Source organism: Myxocyprinus asiaticus, chromosome 43, assembly GCF_019703515.2.
Source record: "Myxocyprinus asiaticus isolate MX2 ecotype Aquarium Trade chromosome 43, UBuf_Myxa_2, whole genome shotgun sequence".
NCBI lineage: Eukaryota > Metazoa > Chordata > Actinopteri > Cypriniformes > Catostomidae > Myxocyprinus > Myxocyprinus asiaticus.
Window position 1 is genome coordinate 4847309 of NC_059386.1, and position 18321 is coordinate 4865629.

At 42.1% G+C, this 18321-nt stretch overlaps 1 protein-coding gene across 2 annotated transcripts in view; it reads right to left on the reverse strand.

The window, feature by feature from the left end:
• rassf6 (Ras association domain family member 6) overlaps nt 1-6186 on the reverse strand; it is an 88374-nt gene extending 82188 nt beyond the window's left edge. For both annotated transcript variants that reach the window (XM_051685030.1, XM_051685029.1), the window contains exons 1-2: nt 6043-6186; nt 4961-5038 (exon numbers count right to left, since the gene is read on the reverse strand). In XM_051685030.1, the coding sequence (XP_051540990.1) occupies nt 4961-5019 (59 nt within the window). In that variant the 5' untranslated portion in view covers nt 5020-5038; nt 6043-6186. The remainder of the gene's footprint in view (nt 1-4960; nt 5039-6042) is intronic.
• Between the last annotated feature and the right edge of the window lie 12135 nt (nt 6187-18321).

The following is an 18321-nucleotide window of genomic DNA, read 5'->3' on the forward strand; positions in this document are numbered from 1 at the left end:
GGAAGCAAAAAAATCTGTTAAGATCCATAACATTCTTTTCCAATTATCTGTTGTCCAATGTCTGTCCAAAGGTTACCCACTCTAACCTTTACTTTTTGTTTTTCTGTTTCAAAAGTGGCTTTTTCTTTGCAATTCTTCCCATAAAGCCTGCACCCCTGAGTCTTCTCTTTACTGTTGTACATGAAACTGGTGTTGAGCGGGTAGAATTCAATGAAGCTGTCAGCTGAGGACATGTGAGGCATCTATTTCTCAAACTAGAGACTCTGATGTACTTATCCTCTTGTTTAGTTGTACATCTGGCCTTCCACATCTCATTCTGTCCTTGTTAGGGCCAGTTGTCCTTTGTCTTTGAAGACTGTAGTGTACACTTTTGTATGAAATCTTCAGTTTTTGGCAATTTCAAGCATTGTATAGCCTTCATTCCTCAAAATAATGATTGACTGACGAGTTTCTAGAGAAAGCTGTTTCTTTTTTTGCCATTTTTGTCCTAATACTGACCTTAAGACATGCCAGTCTATTGCATACTGTGGCAACTCAAAGACAATGTTAAGCTTCATTTAACGAACCAAATTGCTTTCAGCCGTGTTTGATGTAATGGCAAGTGATTTTCTAGTACCAAATTAACAATTTAGCATGATTACTCAAGGTAAGGTGTTGGAGTGATGGCTGCTGGAAATGGGGTCTGTCTAGATTTGATCAAAAATGACTTTTTTCAAATAGTGATGGTGCTGTTTTTTACATCAGTAATGTCCTCACTATACTTTGTGATCAGTTGAATGCCACTTTGGTGAATTAAAGTACCAATTTCCTTCCAAAACAGCAAAATCTGTACATTATTCCAAACTTTTGGTTGCCAGTGTATATATATATAATTTTGATCATTATAACTGTATAGGCTTTTTAATAGTAAATAGTATTTTTGGGTCAAATAAAATGCCGCACAACAGAGCTTCAAACTATAAATGAAAACGTAATAATGAAAACAATCTGATCACCTGTGGCACAAGGCTGCTGCGGCTAAAGGGGCAGTCGCACTTGGCTTTGAACATGCAACATTTTTTCAGACAGCACAATGGACTAGGTTATGATGTCATGCGGGAGGGCTTCTGGTTTTAGTAAATAACATTTCCCAAATAAAAAATAATATAATGTTCAAAATGTTAGAAAATACAGTCTACTCACTTCAGAAACAATAAAAACACGGAGCTTTGAAATATGTGTTCTTTAACTTGAGCCAAGCGGTCAGTGTGTGACATTTTGATCTTCTATTGGTCACCCATCCTCTTGTCATCCAAATTCGCAGTTCCGAGTTCACCATGCTAGAACTTTGGTACACTGTGTCATACATAATTTCTTCACATGAGCTTGTGTTTCCGGTCTCCCGGGTTCGAGTGCAAAGTGTAGTGTTACTGCCACTTAAATCACAATGTGCTGAAATTCAGTACACTTGTTTTTGTGATATTGCTTACACGTAATAATAATTGTAATAATCATAATAATTATATTATAAATAATAATGATAATAATAATAAAATCATTTATTATTAAATTATTGTTATTAGTAGTATTATTACATACAAGTAATGTTTTTCTGTCGTAATGTTTTAAATGTCATGCATCCAGTTAAACAGAGCTTTTATTTTGGCAGAACGTTTATTTTGACTGAAATTTTAGTTCCTCCTGTGTGGTAGTTCCCTATCTGTCACTCACTCGACGTTGTGTCAATGTAGTGACACTAGGGGTCGCACTTGGGAGCCCGAAACACCTCTGGTCTTTGAAAAAAGGCCAATGGGAATTGGCGAGTGGTATTTGAATGCCACTCCCCCGGACATACGGGTATAAAAGGACCTGGCTCGCAACCACTCATTCAGGTTTTGTGCTGAGGAGCCGAGACAAGGTCCCGGCCATTTCAGCAGGTAGTTCAGTGTTGTGGCAAGAGGGACACAATGTCTCATTCCCTCCATCAGGGATTACCTTTTTTCAAAGATCAGAGGTGTTCGGAGCTCCCAAGGGCGACCCCTAATGTCACTACATTGACACAACGTCTCGTTCCCTCCATCAGGGAACGGAGGTTACGAAAGTAACCAGGGCATTTTTAATAAGGTCCGCATTCTGAATGAAATGCTGAAATTCTCACGAGCTGAGATCTCAGAGCTACATCGGAGAAGTTTGTGTGAGTGTTCACAGCCACTCATAAACTAAACGCACCGCATTATGTGCATCACATGTGATCTGTTTGTGTATGTGTGTGTGTGTGATGTATGAGAGCTGAGCGGTACCTCTCGTTCATTCTGAAGCGTGCAGGGTGTGTAGACTGGATATTATTTAATTAATTGACATTCTTCCACTGTTTAATGATCATACTTGGCCAAATCAAGATTGTAATTTGATTAATTGTCAAATTGTCATTAATTTCATCTAAAAAATGTCACATCTCGTAAAATTTTGCTAATAGCACCGCACTGTAGTATGGTTTAGAAATTATGTATATACTATATATATATATATTTACTGTTTACTATTTAAAAAGCCTATACGTTATAATTATTAGAATTACATGAATATATATATATATATATATATATATATATATATATATATATATAATTATATTTATAATGTATTCAATAAATATGAACTCAGATAATTCAAATACATTAACTAGACATTAATGAAAGTGGCTTTAGAAGTCAAAATAAATTTTGTTTTATTTTCATATCTTTGACCAAATGTCTATCATTGGCCTACAGTCCACAGCAATACATTTTGCAATTGAGTTTCTCACTCTGTCCAAGTTAGACTTTAAGGCTGTACTCAGGATGCGTTTTTGCCTGTTAAAAACATATTATGTTTTTGGTCTATTTACACATGTGTCAGATGTACGCTTTTAACCACACCATGGTTATGTCACGTCTTACAGGTTTTCAGCATGTAGCGTCTTAAATGCTGTATTTTTAGGCCATGTTAAGCATAGTTTGAAACTTTGAAAAACACTTCTCGATCCATCCAGCTGCTCCATCCAGCTGTATTTCAATGCAAGAACGTGTCCTGCTGTACTGATTCTAATTTTGTGCTGTCTGCTCTCTTGGTATGTGTGGTTTGTTGCTTGTACAGCTGGAGCCCTCTGCCCCCTGCTGACTGCAACTCACAAAAATATGAAGGTGGAGCCTCAAGCTTGAGTTGCTAATTTGGTTTGAAAATTCCTTATTAAGGAATTTACGAATGGTCAGGGGGCATGATTCATTGGGGTCGGTGGCGGAACAGTATTACTCTATAACGAGCATTTCACGGATGGCTTTCGCTGCGAACAACGCCAAGGGAGAACCAGTTAGTGGATGCCCCGAATGCTGCATTTTTAGGTCAATTTAGGTAGAGTTTGAAACTTTAAAAAAACACTTCTCGATCAATCCAGCTGTATTTAAATGCAATAACGTGTCCTGCTTTACTGATGCTAATTTTGTGCTGCCAGCTCTCGGTAAGTATGGTTTGTTGCCTGTAAACCCGTTCGTTAATGTGGGCCTGTTAACGCATTAAATCAACAGCCCTATTTTTTTCAAAAGGCCCACATTTTCAGTTTATTTCCAGATTTAAATTACCTTTAAAATTTCATAGTGGTCTCAGAGTTTTGAACGTTGCATCATAAACATACCGTTTTTAGGTCACTGTGTCAAGTTAAACGATGTTTGAAACTGAGAAAAACACGTCTTGAGATACCTGCCTTCGGATTTGCGATCCATCAAGCTGTGTTTGTACGCAAGAACATGTTCTCATCTTGTGTTGTCTGCTCTCTGTCAGTGTGGTTTGTTCTTTGTATAAGCTGCGCGTTAACTATACAGCGAGTTTTGCTTACTGCCCCCTGGAGAAAACAGGTAGTACTCGATGCTTGAATTGCTTATATGGAAGGGATATTCCTTATTCCTTATTACATGATTAATTGCATAATTTTTTTAACAAGTTATTTTTTATATAATTAATCACACTGAATTTACGCGTTAAATCGACAGCCCTAATAAATTCAGATAATTTAAATACATTAATTTTAGTTTGAATTAAAAAAATAATAATAAAAAAATATATAATAATAATAATAATAATAATATATATATATATATATATATATATATATATATATATATATATATATATATATATTTCATATCATTGACCAAATGTCTATCACTGGCCCACAGTCAACAGCAATACATTTTGCAATTGAGTTCGTCAGTCTGTCCAAGTTAGACTTTAAGGCTGTTCTCAGGACGCATTTTTGCCTTCCGTCTATGCTATTTTTTTTGGTCTATCTGCTAGACAGATAGACGCTTTTAACCACACCATGGTTATGTACCGTCTTATTGGTTTTCAGCATCTCGTGCCATAAATGTTGCATTTTTAGGTCAAGTAAATCATATATCAAAACTTTGAAAAACGCTTCTCAATCCATCCATTTGAGCTCCATCCAGCTGTATTTGAACGCAAGAACGCGTCACGCTGTATTGATGCTAATTTTGTGCTGCCTGCTCTCGGTAAGTGTGGTTTGTTGCCTGAACAGTTGGAACTGACTGTCCCCTGCTGACTGCGACTCTCAAAAAGGTGTCGGAATGGTATTACTCCATGACGATGCGCTACATGGAAGGCTTTCGCTTTTGCACAACGTCACCGTGTTTCTATCACCGTCTCCCTACTGAACGCGTTTAAATGTGCACTTCCCGCGAACGCCACCGGTGGAGAAACGGTAAGCCATGGTTAGCCTGTGGGTTAATGCGGGCCTTTTAATGCATTAAATCGACAGCCCAATTTTTTTATTTTTATTTCCAGATTTAAATTACCTTAAAAATCCGAGAATTTCATATTGGTCTCAGAGTTTTGAACCACACTGTATTTTATACAATATATACAGTATCTTGTTTGCCATATGATATCACATATAGTCAAGAAATTTATCACAATAATTGCTACTGACCTGGAACAGGACTTTCCTTCACCAATTTGAACAGCACAGGAGGACTGGCTTTCATTCATTTCAAAAAACCAACCCAATCTACAAAGAAAGCAGATTTTTATGCCCACAATCCTAATGCGCCATACAAATCAAGACTAGTTTGATAAATGACAGTCAAGGAATGAAGATATTCAAGTCAAGACAGTTGTATCTGTGTCAGAATAATTATTCAAATGTGTTCCAACATTGTCCAAACATGTTTTGGTCCGCATTAATAGAATCTCTGGTATTTGTGTGAGGGCTATTCAAATAGTCCATACTAATGTGTGAGTAGCAAACAGACCCTTTTAGATGCTATGCTTTCTTTATATAAACACTAAAGCTGAAGACACTACTGGTCTTGTGTTTATAGGTCTGTTTGAGTTGTACTTTCACTTTGCCGAACTGGAAAATTTAGTGAATTTGTGCATACGAGGGAGTGGTGTGTTTTTTCAAGTCAGTGCATGCTCTCTGAAAACCACAGATACAAATCCAGCTCCGCGGCAAACACAGCTTTGAAAGGACTTGACTGACAAAAGATATGCATCTGTATGTAAATACGTCTGTCAACAGCATGGCTTTCAGTGCCATACTGAGTTAATGGCCCAATGCAATCAGACTAAAAATATATAAAACAATATCTCAAATGAATTCACTTTGGAAATATAAAACCACACAGAGTGTACTCAACAAATGCACTTTCTTCTCAATTTTTGAGGACACACACAAAACACATTTTAGATAAAGAGTTGAAGATGTATTTCTCTTGCGTCTACCATTTTTCAAACGCACATGTTTTAGTATGACCAATATGTTCACGTATAAAGTTGTTACTTCCTTAGCTCAATGCTCAGGTAATTGCATGATATATACTGTATATATATATATATATATATATATATATATATATATATACTGTATATATATTATTCTCTTGTAAGTCACTTTTGCATGAAAGTATCTACCAGCAACATAAATATAAAAGCATACTGCACAAATAGAAACTTAATGCATGTCTTTAAACACAATAGCACATAAACACTGTCACACCATGATTCCCTCACCTGCTGCCTGCTTAGATCCAAAGTCAGAGGACTTACACAGGAATGGGTCACATATCTCTTCCTGAGCCAAAACTATAGCTGTGTCCGGTCAGATGACAGGGACAGAATGAAGTGGTTGTGTCCCTGTCAGGTGTTTTCCTGGTGCTTGTGATACTGTTTGTGCTGTAATTTGATCCAACTCACCTCTGCACAGTGCATTCTGGGAATACTTTGCAATGCAATCAATGCATGAACACACCCATAGGTATGAATCTCCCAGTATGAATGTCTCATCGGAAGAGGAAGGGTTTTTATGGCAGGTAAATGACGTAAATAAAATTCCAAATGCTAAGAAGTCAGCGTTTGTGTATTTACAATAAGCAAAATTATTTTTTGTTTCATTTTTTATTAGAATTGTTTTTATTTTATTTTTTATTTTATAGTTTAATTCCTTTAATGATGGTTTAAGGTTTATAAGAAATATATCAAATGAAGTGTTTGAAATCCTACTGTACTCTGAAAGTATTGACATTGTATATGCTCTAAAAATAACAGCAGCATTTAAAATAATTTAAAAAAGCTGCATATGTGTACTGCAAAAAAATAAATAAATAAATAAATAAAAAGAAATTATAATAATAATAATAATTTCTCACTATTTGTCTTGTTTTCTAGTAAAAACTATCTAAATGTTCTTAAAAAAAGATACATTTACTTGAAAAGCAAAATTACATTGGGGGCCTGGGTAGCTCAGTGAGTAAAGACACTGACTACAACCCCTGGAGTCGCGAGTTTGAATCCAGGGCGTGCTAAGTGACTCCAGCCAGGTCTCCTAAGTGACCAAATTGGCCCGGTTGCTAGGGAGGGTAGAGTCACATGGGGTAACCTCCTCATAGTCACCATAATGTGGTTCTCGCTCTCGGTGGGGTGCGTGGTGAGTTGTGTGTGGATGCCACAGAGAATAGCATGAAGCCTCCACATGTGCTATGTCTCCACGGTAACACGCACAACAAGCCATGTGATAAGATGCACGGATTTACGGTCTCAGATGCGGAGGCAACTGAGATTCGTCCTCCGCCACCCTGATTGAGGTGAGTCACTACGCCACCACAAGGACTTAGAGCGCATTGGGAACTGGGCATTCCAAATTAGGGAGAAAAAAAAAAGGAAAAAAGAAAAGCAAAATTACATAATAATTTTCAGAGAAATCTAACAAAATGTTATAAAGTTTATATTTTAATAAGGAAAAAACTATTTGTCAATGGGGAAAGAAAAAAAAATTCTTGATTCAAAGGGAAAACAAGTTTATTTGCCATTGGCAAATAGTTTTTTCTTGATTTAAGCATAAACCTCACCAAACTTTGTTATATTTCTCTGAAAACAAGACTTACAATTATTAGGAACACCTGTACACCTACTTATTTCTGCGATTATCTAATCAGCCAATTGTGTGGCAGCAGTGCAATAGATAAAATCATGCAGATACTGGTCAGGAGCTTCAGTGACCACATTTGCACTTAAGAAAACGGTTTATTTCAGGGTTTTTGCAGAAAGCAGCATTCTGAAATGTCATATAAACAAGAACACTGATTTCCTTATGCCATTTAAGAGAAAGCGGTTTAACACATCTAGGTTTCTCCTCAAGAACGGGGCTTAATGTGGCCATGTAGACACATAAGTAATATTCTAACAGGTTTCTGAGGAGTGTGCATGTGCGTGGAACAGACCGGAGAACAAACGTCATAGGATGGAGCCCAACAACAAACACAGTGGAAAGAATTTAATATTTCTGGGACTACAGTGGGAAAAGAACATACACTATAGACTATTCCCATTTACACAAACAAATGTAAAATATCGACGGTCCCTCACATTCAGGTATATTCTTACATGTTTCTTAAGAACAAAGAAACACATTAAAAGCAGAGCACATAAAAACTATAGAATAAATACACAAATTGAGTAAAACATGCTTCATTTTTTCAGGTATCTATCATGTATTCAAATAAACAGTCAGAAATTCAAAATACAAAATTAATTAAATGTAAAACAACATTACATAAATTACTGGCGTAGTCTTTACTGCATTAGATATGTGCTGGGTTTTTATAACAAACAGAACTTTCTGCATCTCCTATCTTTCAAATAGGACAAAACATCCCAATTGTATCTTTCATTCCAGACAAACTTCTATGCATGCTTGTCACTGGACCTTAAAAGGAGTCTAGAAGTTGCAATGTTACCTCCCCAACATGTCAACAGCTGGTGTCTTGTCCTAACAAATAAATTCTGTTAGATACATAATGCACAGAGACACTCCTGAAAGCTGCAATATTCACTATGTCAAAACACAAATGCACTTTGACCCCCAACCTTTGTCCAGCTTTTTCAAGACCTAGACCCCACTATTTCAAACATGTTGTTGATGTGCCAGTGCATTCCGAGTTTGCAGTATACCATATTTTGAAATTTGAAATGCACACTGCCATAATTTTTTCTATACCCATGCTCACTACATTGCATTAAAAAGTTATTCTATTCCATTTCAATTTGATTATCTTTATCATCATGAATGTACATGTTGCAGCTGTTGAAAAGTGCCAAGTCGAAGTAAAAGTCAAAAATTGCTGTTCAAGACGTAAACCCAAATGTTGCACAACCAAGTTAGTCCACACTGTAGATTGGGACACCTTTTGAAATCTCTGGAGTTGCTAAACTGGATTGAGCCAATACTGAAGTTCCTGGCTCATGGTGTTGAGGCAGTTCACTAACTACACAAGAGATGGCAGCATAATTTAACTCACAAGACATCCCATGAACACTCTAAAAGGCTCTCACTCTTTATGCAGTGTCTGTATTCCTGAATTCAGCTGATAAATAATTTACAACCTGGATGGATGGATGGATGGATAGATAGACATAGGACTTTCTTATTCTAAAATGTTAAAAATAGTAACAATAAGTAGGTGTATCCACATTTTTGAGTGGTAGTGTTTTCACAATAAACACAATACACACATAATCATACAGCTCTGTTGAACCAAGTAAAAACTGGTTGTGCTGATCATTCAGATTTTCTTCTTAACTGTAAACTGGGTCATTTTATTGTCAGCTGACTGCTTTGTAGTCTGGGAGACACTTAGTTTAACTCATATTGTATTGCAGAATGTTTGCTAGAGTATCATTGCCTGTAATTTCTCAATGTCTGCCATTACTCTGGTGACACTGTTGTCATTTCTATTACCAAGGTGTTTGTTTGGATGGAACATTGCAATCTCAGCTGTCTTCATTATTGCACAGCCTCCTGTGACATTATCTTGGGCATTAACATCAACTTCAACATCAACCCCCGGTCCCAGTGTGCAGCCCATCGCAGGAAGCAGACGCCCCGTCTCATGGCCAGCCGCCAAGAACCCGAGGAAGGCTTCGAAGCGCCCATGAGACGGGCGACCCAGGGGCAAGGAGACCCATCTCTCTGGAGCTGTGCACAGACCACTCCATCCCCCGGTGGAGGGCCGGGAGGAGAATCTTTTGTTTCCTTTATCGCCGCATGCCCCAGAGGCTGCGGTACCCATAGGTTCAGCAAAAGAGCAGTTTCCTTGTTTCCTGGGTCACATGTCTGGTGTGCACGGCCATCGTCACAACCGCCGTGCACCATTCCTTTTTGGCAGGGTTGGTGCTCCAGCGGCGGACCCCCTGCCCCTGGGCGCCCAGCTGTGGCATGAATACCCCCACACGGGATTAGTGCCGATGGACCTCAGGGACGAGACTCCTCCTCCCCCCTCCTCAGCCAATCTCATGGTGGGTGGCAGGAGCCAGGTAAGTGCTTCGATGTCCCTCGACTCAGCACGGCAACGAGGCTCGAGTCCCCTCGACGTGGCACCTCGAGCTCGGCTCCACCGCGAGGCCCCCACCGGTATGTCCGACATGATTATCCCCTTGGTCCCCCTCGCCCGGAGTTTGGACACGTGGCTTGTGCTTTCCAACCCGTCGCGATGGCTGACCCGGACCGTCCGACTCGGCTATGCGATTCAGTTCACCAGGCGCCAGCCCAGGTTCAGCGGCGTCCGCTTCACCTCGGTGAAGGGCAAGAATGCCACTACCTTGCGTGCGGAGATCACGACCCTCCTGAACAAGGGCGCGATAGAGCCTGTCTCTCCAGCTGAGATGAGGAAAGGGTTCTACAGCACTTCATCGTACCAAAGAAAGGCGGTGAGTTGCGACCAATCTTGGACCTGTGAGTACTGAACCGGGCCTTGCACAGAGGGCCCTCTGCTCTGGTTGCCATGCTTGTAGAAACTCCTCCCCCCTTGGGTAGGACCTACCATGCGACTCTCCACATGACATACTTCCGACAAGACTTGGTAAGACCATGTGATGTATTTCCACTTGAAGTACCCCCCCTTCTCTGGGTGGGGTGCGGTCTCCGCAGTGTCTTCCCCTTGGTAGTGACACCCCCCCCGACGTGGACACTCGCGGATCCCAGTCCGTTAACAAAATTCCACTCTTTTTGGGGAGAAAAAAGAGGGAAAAGAGGCCTCGGCTGGGCTAGCCTGTCCCTATTTGTTGAGCAGTCGACTTGTTCCTGAAGGAACATTCGATGCTCATAGTAGCGTTGGGGGAGGTTACGTGACAGCCTGATGCGCTGGCTACGAGGCACACAAAAGTCTCGCACCGCTACTCCACGTAACACAGTTCAGCTAGTTGTGGCGTTTTGTATAGGGACCCCTGGTGTCACTACATCGACACAATGTTGAGTAAGTGACAGATAGGGAACATCATGTTTACTTTCATAACCTCCGTTCCCTGATGGAGGGAACGAGACGTTGTGTCCCTCTTGCCACAGTGCTGAACTACCCGCTGAAATGGCCAGGACCTTGTCTCGGCTCCTCAGCACAAAACCTGAATGAATGATTGCATACCAGCTCCTTTTATACCCGTATGTCTGGGGGAGTGGCATGCAAATTCCACTCGCCAATTCTCATTGGCCTTTTTTCAAAAGATCAGAGGTATTTCGGGCTCCCAAGAGTGACCCCTAGTGCCACTACATCGACACAAAGTCTCATTCCCTCCATCAGGGAATGGAGTTACGAAAGTAACCATGATGTTAATTTAGTAAAAATCCAAATAACTTTACAGATCTTTATTGTAAAGGTTTAAACAATGTTTTTCATGCATGTTCAATGAACCATAAACAATTAATGAACATGCACCTGTGGAATGGTCATTAAGAAACTAATATCTTACAGATGGTAGGCAATTAAGGTCACAGTTATAAAATCGTAGGACACTAAAGAGACCTTTCTACTGACTCTGAAAACACCAAAAGAAAGATGCCCAGGGTCTCTGCTCATCTGCGTGAACGTGCCTTAGGCATGCTGCATGGAGGCATGAGGACTGCAGATGTGGCCAGGGCAATAAATTGCAGTGTCTGTACTGTGAGGCACCTAAGACAGCACTACAGGGAGACAGGAAGGACAGCTGATCATCCTTGCAGTGGCAGACCACGTCCAAATACAACGTGACTTACAGTGCCCTTATTACAGGGACAATCCCCCTGGAGCAACCTGGAGTTAAGTGCCTTGCTCAAGGACACAATGGTGGTGGCTGTGGGGATCGAACCAACAATCTTCAGCTTACCACCCCGTCTCTGCAATAGGCTGAGAGAGGCTGGACTGAGGGATTGTAGGCCTGTTGTAAGGCAGGTCCTTACCAGACATCACCGGCAACAACGTCGCCTATGGGCACAAACCCACCTTCACTCGACCAGACAGGACTGGCAAAAACTGCTCTTCACATTTGAGTCGTGGTTTTGTCTCACCAAGGGTGATGGTCGGACTCGCGTTTATCATTGAAGGAATGAGCATTACACCGAGGCCTGTACTCTGCAGTGGGATCGATTTGGAGGTGGAGGGTCCGTCATGGTCTGGGGCAGTGTGTCACAGCATTATCGGACTGAGTTTGTTGTCATTGCAGGCAATCTCAACGCTGTGAGTTACATGGAAGACATCCTCCTCCCTCATGTGGTACCCTTCCTGCAGTCTCATCCTGACATGACCCTCCAGCATGACAATGCCACCAGCCATACTGCTCATTCTGTGCAGGATTTCCTGCAAGACAGGAATGTCAGTGTTCTGCCATGGCCAGCGAAGAGCCTGGATCTCAATCCCACTGAGCACGTCTGGGATCTGTTGGATTAGAGGGTGAGGGCTAGGGTCATTCCCCCCAGAAATGTCCGGGAACTTGCAAGTGCCTTGGTGGAAAAGTGGGGTAACATCTCACAGCAAGAACTGGCAAATCTGGTGCAGTCCATGAGGAGGAGATGCACTGCAGTACTTAATGCAGCTGGTGGCCACACCAGATACTGACTGTTACTTTTGATTTTGACCCCCCCCCCCCTTTGTTCAGGGACACATTATTAAATTTCTGTTAGTCACATGTCTGTGAAACTTGTTCAGTTCATGTCTTAGTTGTTGAATCTTTTTGTGTTTATACAAAAATGTACACGTTAAGTTTGCTGAAAATAAAAGCAGTTGAAAGTGAGAGGACGTTTCTTTTTTGCTGAGTTTATCTATGAAATGTATATCTATCAAAAATGGATCTACAAAATGCCTAGATAGTGTAACATTTTCTAAATATTTTCAAGACAATTATTTTTCATAAATTAAAGAGATAATGCAACAAATCAAGACAAATGTAGAACAGGATTCATTACTTTCACACTGAAATTTCATGAGACGCAACTGGCTTTCAAACATATATTGAGCTACACATAAGCTACACATAAGTATTTACTCAGGCACTTCTAAGACCTCATTTCCACCTGGTATTAAGATGCATTTCAGGTGATCGGATCACATATGGTCAGCCCTAAATACAGGTCTAAAGGGGGTTTAAAACATTTTGTGATCGGATCATAGAAACCACATACAAATGTGGTCAAAAACGCATCGCATTTGAGGTGTAAATGCTAATCCGTCCTGTATGCATCCCAGCAGCAGTGAAGCGCCTCACCTGTCAATCAACTCAAGCGCTAAAACAAGAGTTTAAACTTTGCCGTTTATGAGCGGCTTTAAAAGGAAATAACCATCCAATCTGAAAATATAAACAAGTGGATACATAAACAATCAAAAGAGCTTCCCGGATCTTCTTTGTTGTGTCTGATATCAACACAGATGAGAAGTACGAACACCTGAAGCTCCTTTAATGCAAGTAATCCACTAAAATAATGGATAATTCTGCTTGACATGTTGTGTTTGTACTTAGATTAAATTTCAACCGTATCTGTGATAAACAGCATAGCGTTTTTTAATAATGTTTTGCGCTTTCTTTGTCTTTTCTGACTTTGTTGTGCTTTAATATCATGCAGTAACACATTGGCATAGTGAATGATGTATGTCGTCATGAAACAGAGACCCTCCCCTCCAAATCCGAACACAGGTGGTCAAAGAAGATGCATTTGAATGACCAGGTGTAAACAGTGATGTGTCTCACCTGACCACATGTGATCGGATCACCTGAAACGCATCTTAATACCAGGTGGAAACGGGGCCTAAATAGATGCACAGTTTAAATAATTTAGAAATAGTCCCAAATGACAATAGTCATATCATACTTCATGTGTTGTACTTGCTGTAGTTTACTTCTGTGTTGTTTCTTCGTCAAATAGCAATGTCAAATGTAAATCAAGTCAAACACTGAAACAACAGGGCCACCTTGAGTAAGAAATAGCATATATATTTTGTATGTGTACACACACGCAGGATACAGATAATTCTGTCATGATCTGGTCACCTTGTCAGGTTGAGGTTCTACCTGACGGGATCGTGGCAGTATCGGCCGGCCTTTGTGTTTTGTATTCCCCCTTTGTGTGAGCCGGTGTGCGCTTTCCAGTGATGTCATGGTCTTGTCAACCAGTCAGGTTGGGTTTTGTCTGACGAGAACCATGACATCATCGTGCCCTGTCTGTCTTGTGTTTCGTGTTTTGTTTGGACCTTCCGATGATGTCATGGTCATGTCACCTTGCCAGGTTGTGTGTTCGCCTGTGGAGGACAGTGGCATCATCATTCCTTGTCTGCTTTGTCAAAGCGTGTTTACTTTTTGCCCTTATGTGTTCAGGTTGTCAGAGTTTTTTGCTTTAATGCTATATTTTGGCCACTAGAGGCCCTCATTGTGTTTCATTTCAGTTTCCCGCCATTTTATCATGTGTTATTGTTTTCACCTGTGCCTCGTTCTGGGCTGCATATTTAAGTTGATCACTTCCTTTTGTTTCTTTGCTTGGTTATTGATGTTCCTAGCCAGTTGCAGCCATAAGTCTGCTTAGTTCTAAGTACTAAACTTTGAAAGCCTTTTGGATTGTTTTTTCCCTGTGTTTTATTTTTGCTGTTTTTTGGTGTCTTTTTCCTGAGTTCTTTAGAGATTATTTTCCCCTCCTTTTTGGATCCTTTTTGGACTAAAGATTTTTCTGTTTTGTGGTTGTCAGTAAGAAATTGCTTTTTGTACCCTTTTTTCTATTTTTGTTAATAAACTCTTCTGAGTTAATTTAAGATCGCGTCTGACTATTGGGTTCAACTCCCTTCTGTGGCTCAGTGGTTGAAATTAAGACTCTTGCACCAAAGACCCAATTTTGAATCCTGGCTCTGACAGAATAACCAAGCCAAATTATGAACCCAGAGATGCCTAATGCTCAGGAACTCCTGGCCACACTTGCTCAGCAGGAGTCCACAATCCAATGCCATGAGTCAGCACTAGTTCAGCAGGAGACTGTGATGGTCTCACAAGTGCTGTCTGATCTCAGGATTTCTGTCTGTCAGATCCTGGACCGGCTGCTCTCTACTTCAGCTACTGCTTCTCCTGCTGCCTTGGTACCCCTTCCGGATTCTTGAGTGCTCTCTCCTCTGAGTGAACCTTGCCTACCTCCACCACAACATTTCTCAGGTGATCCCAGTGCATGTGATGGGTTCCTGACTCAATGCTCTCTCACATTTGAATTACAACCATCTTCCTTCCCCTCAGATCGGGCCAAGATCACATATGTTATTACCCTCCTTTCTGGCAAGGCTCTTTCTTGGGCAACAGCGGTCTGGAAGGCACAGGCACCCTTCTGTTCCAGTTATTCTGTGTTTGAAAAGGAGTTCAAGCGAGTTTTTGACCACCCCCTCAGTGGCCGGCAAGCCTCTAAGAGACTTCTCACCCTCCGACAAGGTAATGGCAGCGTGGCTGAATATGCCATACAGTTTCAGACAGTTGCAGCAGGGAGCGGCTGGAACGACGAGGCCCTCATGGTGTGTTTCCTGAATGGTCTGTCTGAGGCAATCAAGGATGATATGGCTACCAGAGAACCTGCTCGTGATCTCGAGACCCTCATGGATCAAGCAATCCGGCTGGATAATCGCCTGAGGGAGAGAAGACTGAACCGGCCATCTGTTCCCACATTGTCTGCCAGTCCAGCACTTGCTCAAATGCTACTAGTGCCCCACGAGTCCTCGGAACCCATGCAATTGGGAAGGACTAGGCTTTCCCCATCAGAACGAGATCGTCGCATAAGAGAGAGCTGTTGTCTATATTGTGGATTGTATGGTCATTTTCGCTCCGCCTGCCCCGAGCTTTCGGGAAACGCCCAGTCCCGTACAGGCAAGGAAGGACTGTAACGGGAGTTACACGCACAGCTTCACCTTCCAACTCTGGATTGTTCCTTCCCATCACACTCACTTGGGGAGATCAAAAACACCAACTCCAGGCATTGATTGATTCTGGTGCTGCCGGGAATTTCATGGATATTTCCTTTGCCAAAAGTCTCCAGTTTCCTATCAATCCCCTTCCTGCCCCCCTAACTGCGACAGCCTTGGATGGAAGACCGTTAGCTCCAGGGGAAATAACCCACCTCACCTCTCTCCTTTGTCTTGTCACTTACCAGCACCAGGAGAGAATGTGCTTTCACCTTATACAGACTGCAGAGTTCCCTATTATCCTCGGTCACCCCTGGCTCCTCCAGCATAACCCACACTTTGACTGGTCCACTGGCACTGTTCTCAGTTGGGGTCCCACCTGTCAGACTACATGCTTGGCCCAGAACTCCCCTGATCTTGTTCTCGAGTCCCAAGAAGCCCTAGATCTGTCTCAAGTCCCTGCTCAGTACCATCACCTCAAAGCAGTGTTCAGCAAAAGGAAGGCCACCTCCTTACCTCCTCATCGCCCCTATGATTGCGCCATTGAGCTGCTCCCAGGAACCTTTCCCCCCAGAGGTTGTATATTCTCCTTGTCTCCCCCCGAACGAACTGCCATGGACAAATACATTAATGAATCCCTTGCGGCAGGTATCATCCAACCATCCACTTCCCCTGCTGGAGCTGTTTTTTTTTTGTTGGGAAGAAGGATGGCGTACTCTGGCCATGTATTGATTACAGGGGCCTTAATAAGATCACTATTCGAAACCGCTATCCCTTGCCGCTAATGACCACTGCTTTCGAAATTCTGCAAGAAGCCTCCATCTTCACTAAGCTTGACTTGCGCAATGCCTACCATCTTGTGCGCATCAGAAAAGGAGATGAATGGAAGACCGCCTTCAACACGCCCACTGGGCACTATGAATATTTAGTTATGCCCTTCGGTCTCACTAAAGCTCCTGCAGTGTTTCAAGCTCTCATCAATGATGTTCTCAGAGACATGCTCAACCAATTTGTGTTTGTCTACTTAGACGATATCCTCATCTTCTCGAGTTCCCTCCAAGAGCAGGTAAAACACATCAGTAAGGTTCTCAGATGTCTTCTTGATAACCATCTTTATGTTAAACCTGAGAAATGTGAGTTCCATGTAACCAAAGTTCAGTTCCTGAGGTTCATTATCAAACCTGGCCAGATACAAATGGACCCTCAAAAGGTTCAAGCAGTTGTGGATTGGCCCTCCCCCTCGTCGGTAAAGGAAGTACAGCGTTTCCTTGGCTTCGCCAATTTTTATTGCAAGTTCATCCGGAACTTCAGTACTGTGGCGGCTCCTTTATCTGCCCTCACCAAGGGGAACACAACCAGCTTTAATTGGGGACATGAAGCAGAGTTGGCCTTCAGCAAACTCAAAAGCTATTTTACCTCTGCACCTATTCTCATTCTCCCTAACCCAGATAAACCCTTCATCGTGGAGGTCGATGCTTCGGACGTAGGGGTTGGAGCTGTGCTGTCCCAAAGGGGGGAGGACAACAAGTTGCATCCATGTGCATTCCTTTCCCATCGCCTTACACCAACTGAGATGAACTATCATGTAGGGGATCGAGAGTTACTGGCAGTTAAGCTAGTGCTTGAAGAGTGGAGGCATTGGCTGGAGGGGGCCAAACACCCATTCCAAGTATTCATGGACCACAAGAATCTGGAATACATTCAGCAGGCAAAGCGACTCAACCCCCGCCAGGCACGTTGGTCCTTATTCTTCAACCAATTCAAGTTCATCTTATCCTACCTCCCCGGCTCTAAGAATCTAAAACCTGATGCTTTGTCCCGAGTATATGTAAACACTCCTCAGGAAGATTCTATTGCATTGATTATCCCCAGTTCCAAGATAATAGCTCCTATCAGGTGGGATCTGGAAAATACCGTAAAACAAGCCCAAGCCTGAGAACTTGACCCAGGAGGGGGGCCAACCCACTGCCTGTTTGTCCCTAAAGCTGTCCGCTCCCAGATCCTCCAGTGGGGACACTCCTCTCATCTCACTTGTCATCCTGGTACCTCTCACACTCTTGAGTTCCTCCGAAGACGATTTTGGTGGCCAACTATCAAGGAGGATGTGACAACATTTGTAAACGCATGTCCCACGTGCAACCAAAGTAAGGTCCCTCACCGTTCTCCTCAGGGGCTATTGCATCCTCTCTTCATACCTCATAGACCTTGGTCTCATCTTTCCATGGATTTTATCACTGGACTTCCACTATCACAAGGCAACACCACTATCATGGTCATAGTTGATAGATTCTCCAAGGCCGCCCGATTTATTCCTCTGCCCAAACTACCCACTGCTAAACAAACTGCTGAATTGGTTATAAACCACATCTTCCGAGTCTTTGGCATCCCACAAGACATCGTCTCTGATCGAGGACCCCAATTTTCCTCCCGATTCTGGCGGGCATTTTGTCATCTTCTGGGTTCCACCCGGAGTCCAATGGGCAAACGGAGAGGCTTAACCAAGATCTTGAGACTACACTGAGGTGTATGGCAGCTAACAACCCATCCTCTTGGTCTTCCTTCATCATGTGGGCAGAATACGCTCACAATACCCTTCACTCCTCAGCTACAGGCATGTCCCCTTTCGAGTGCC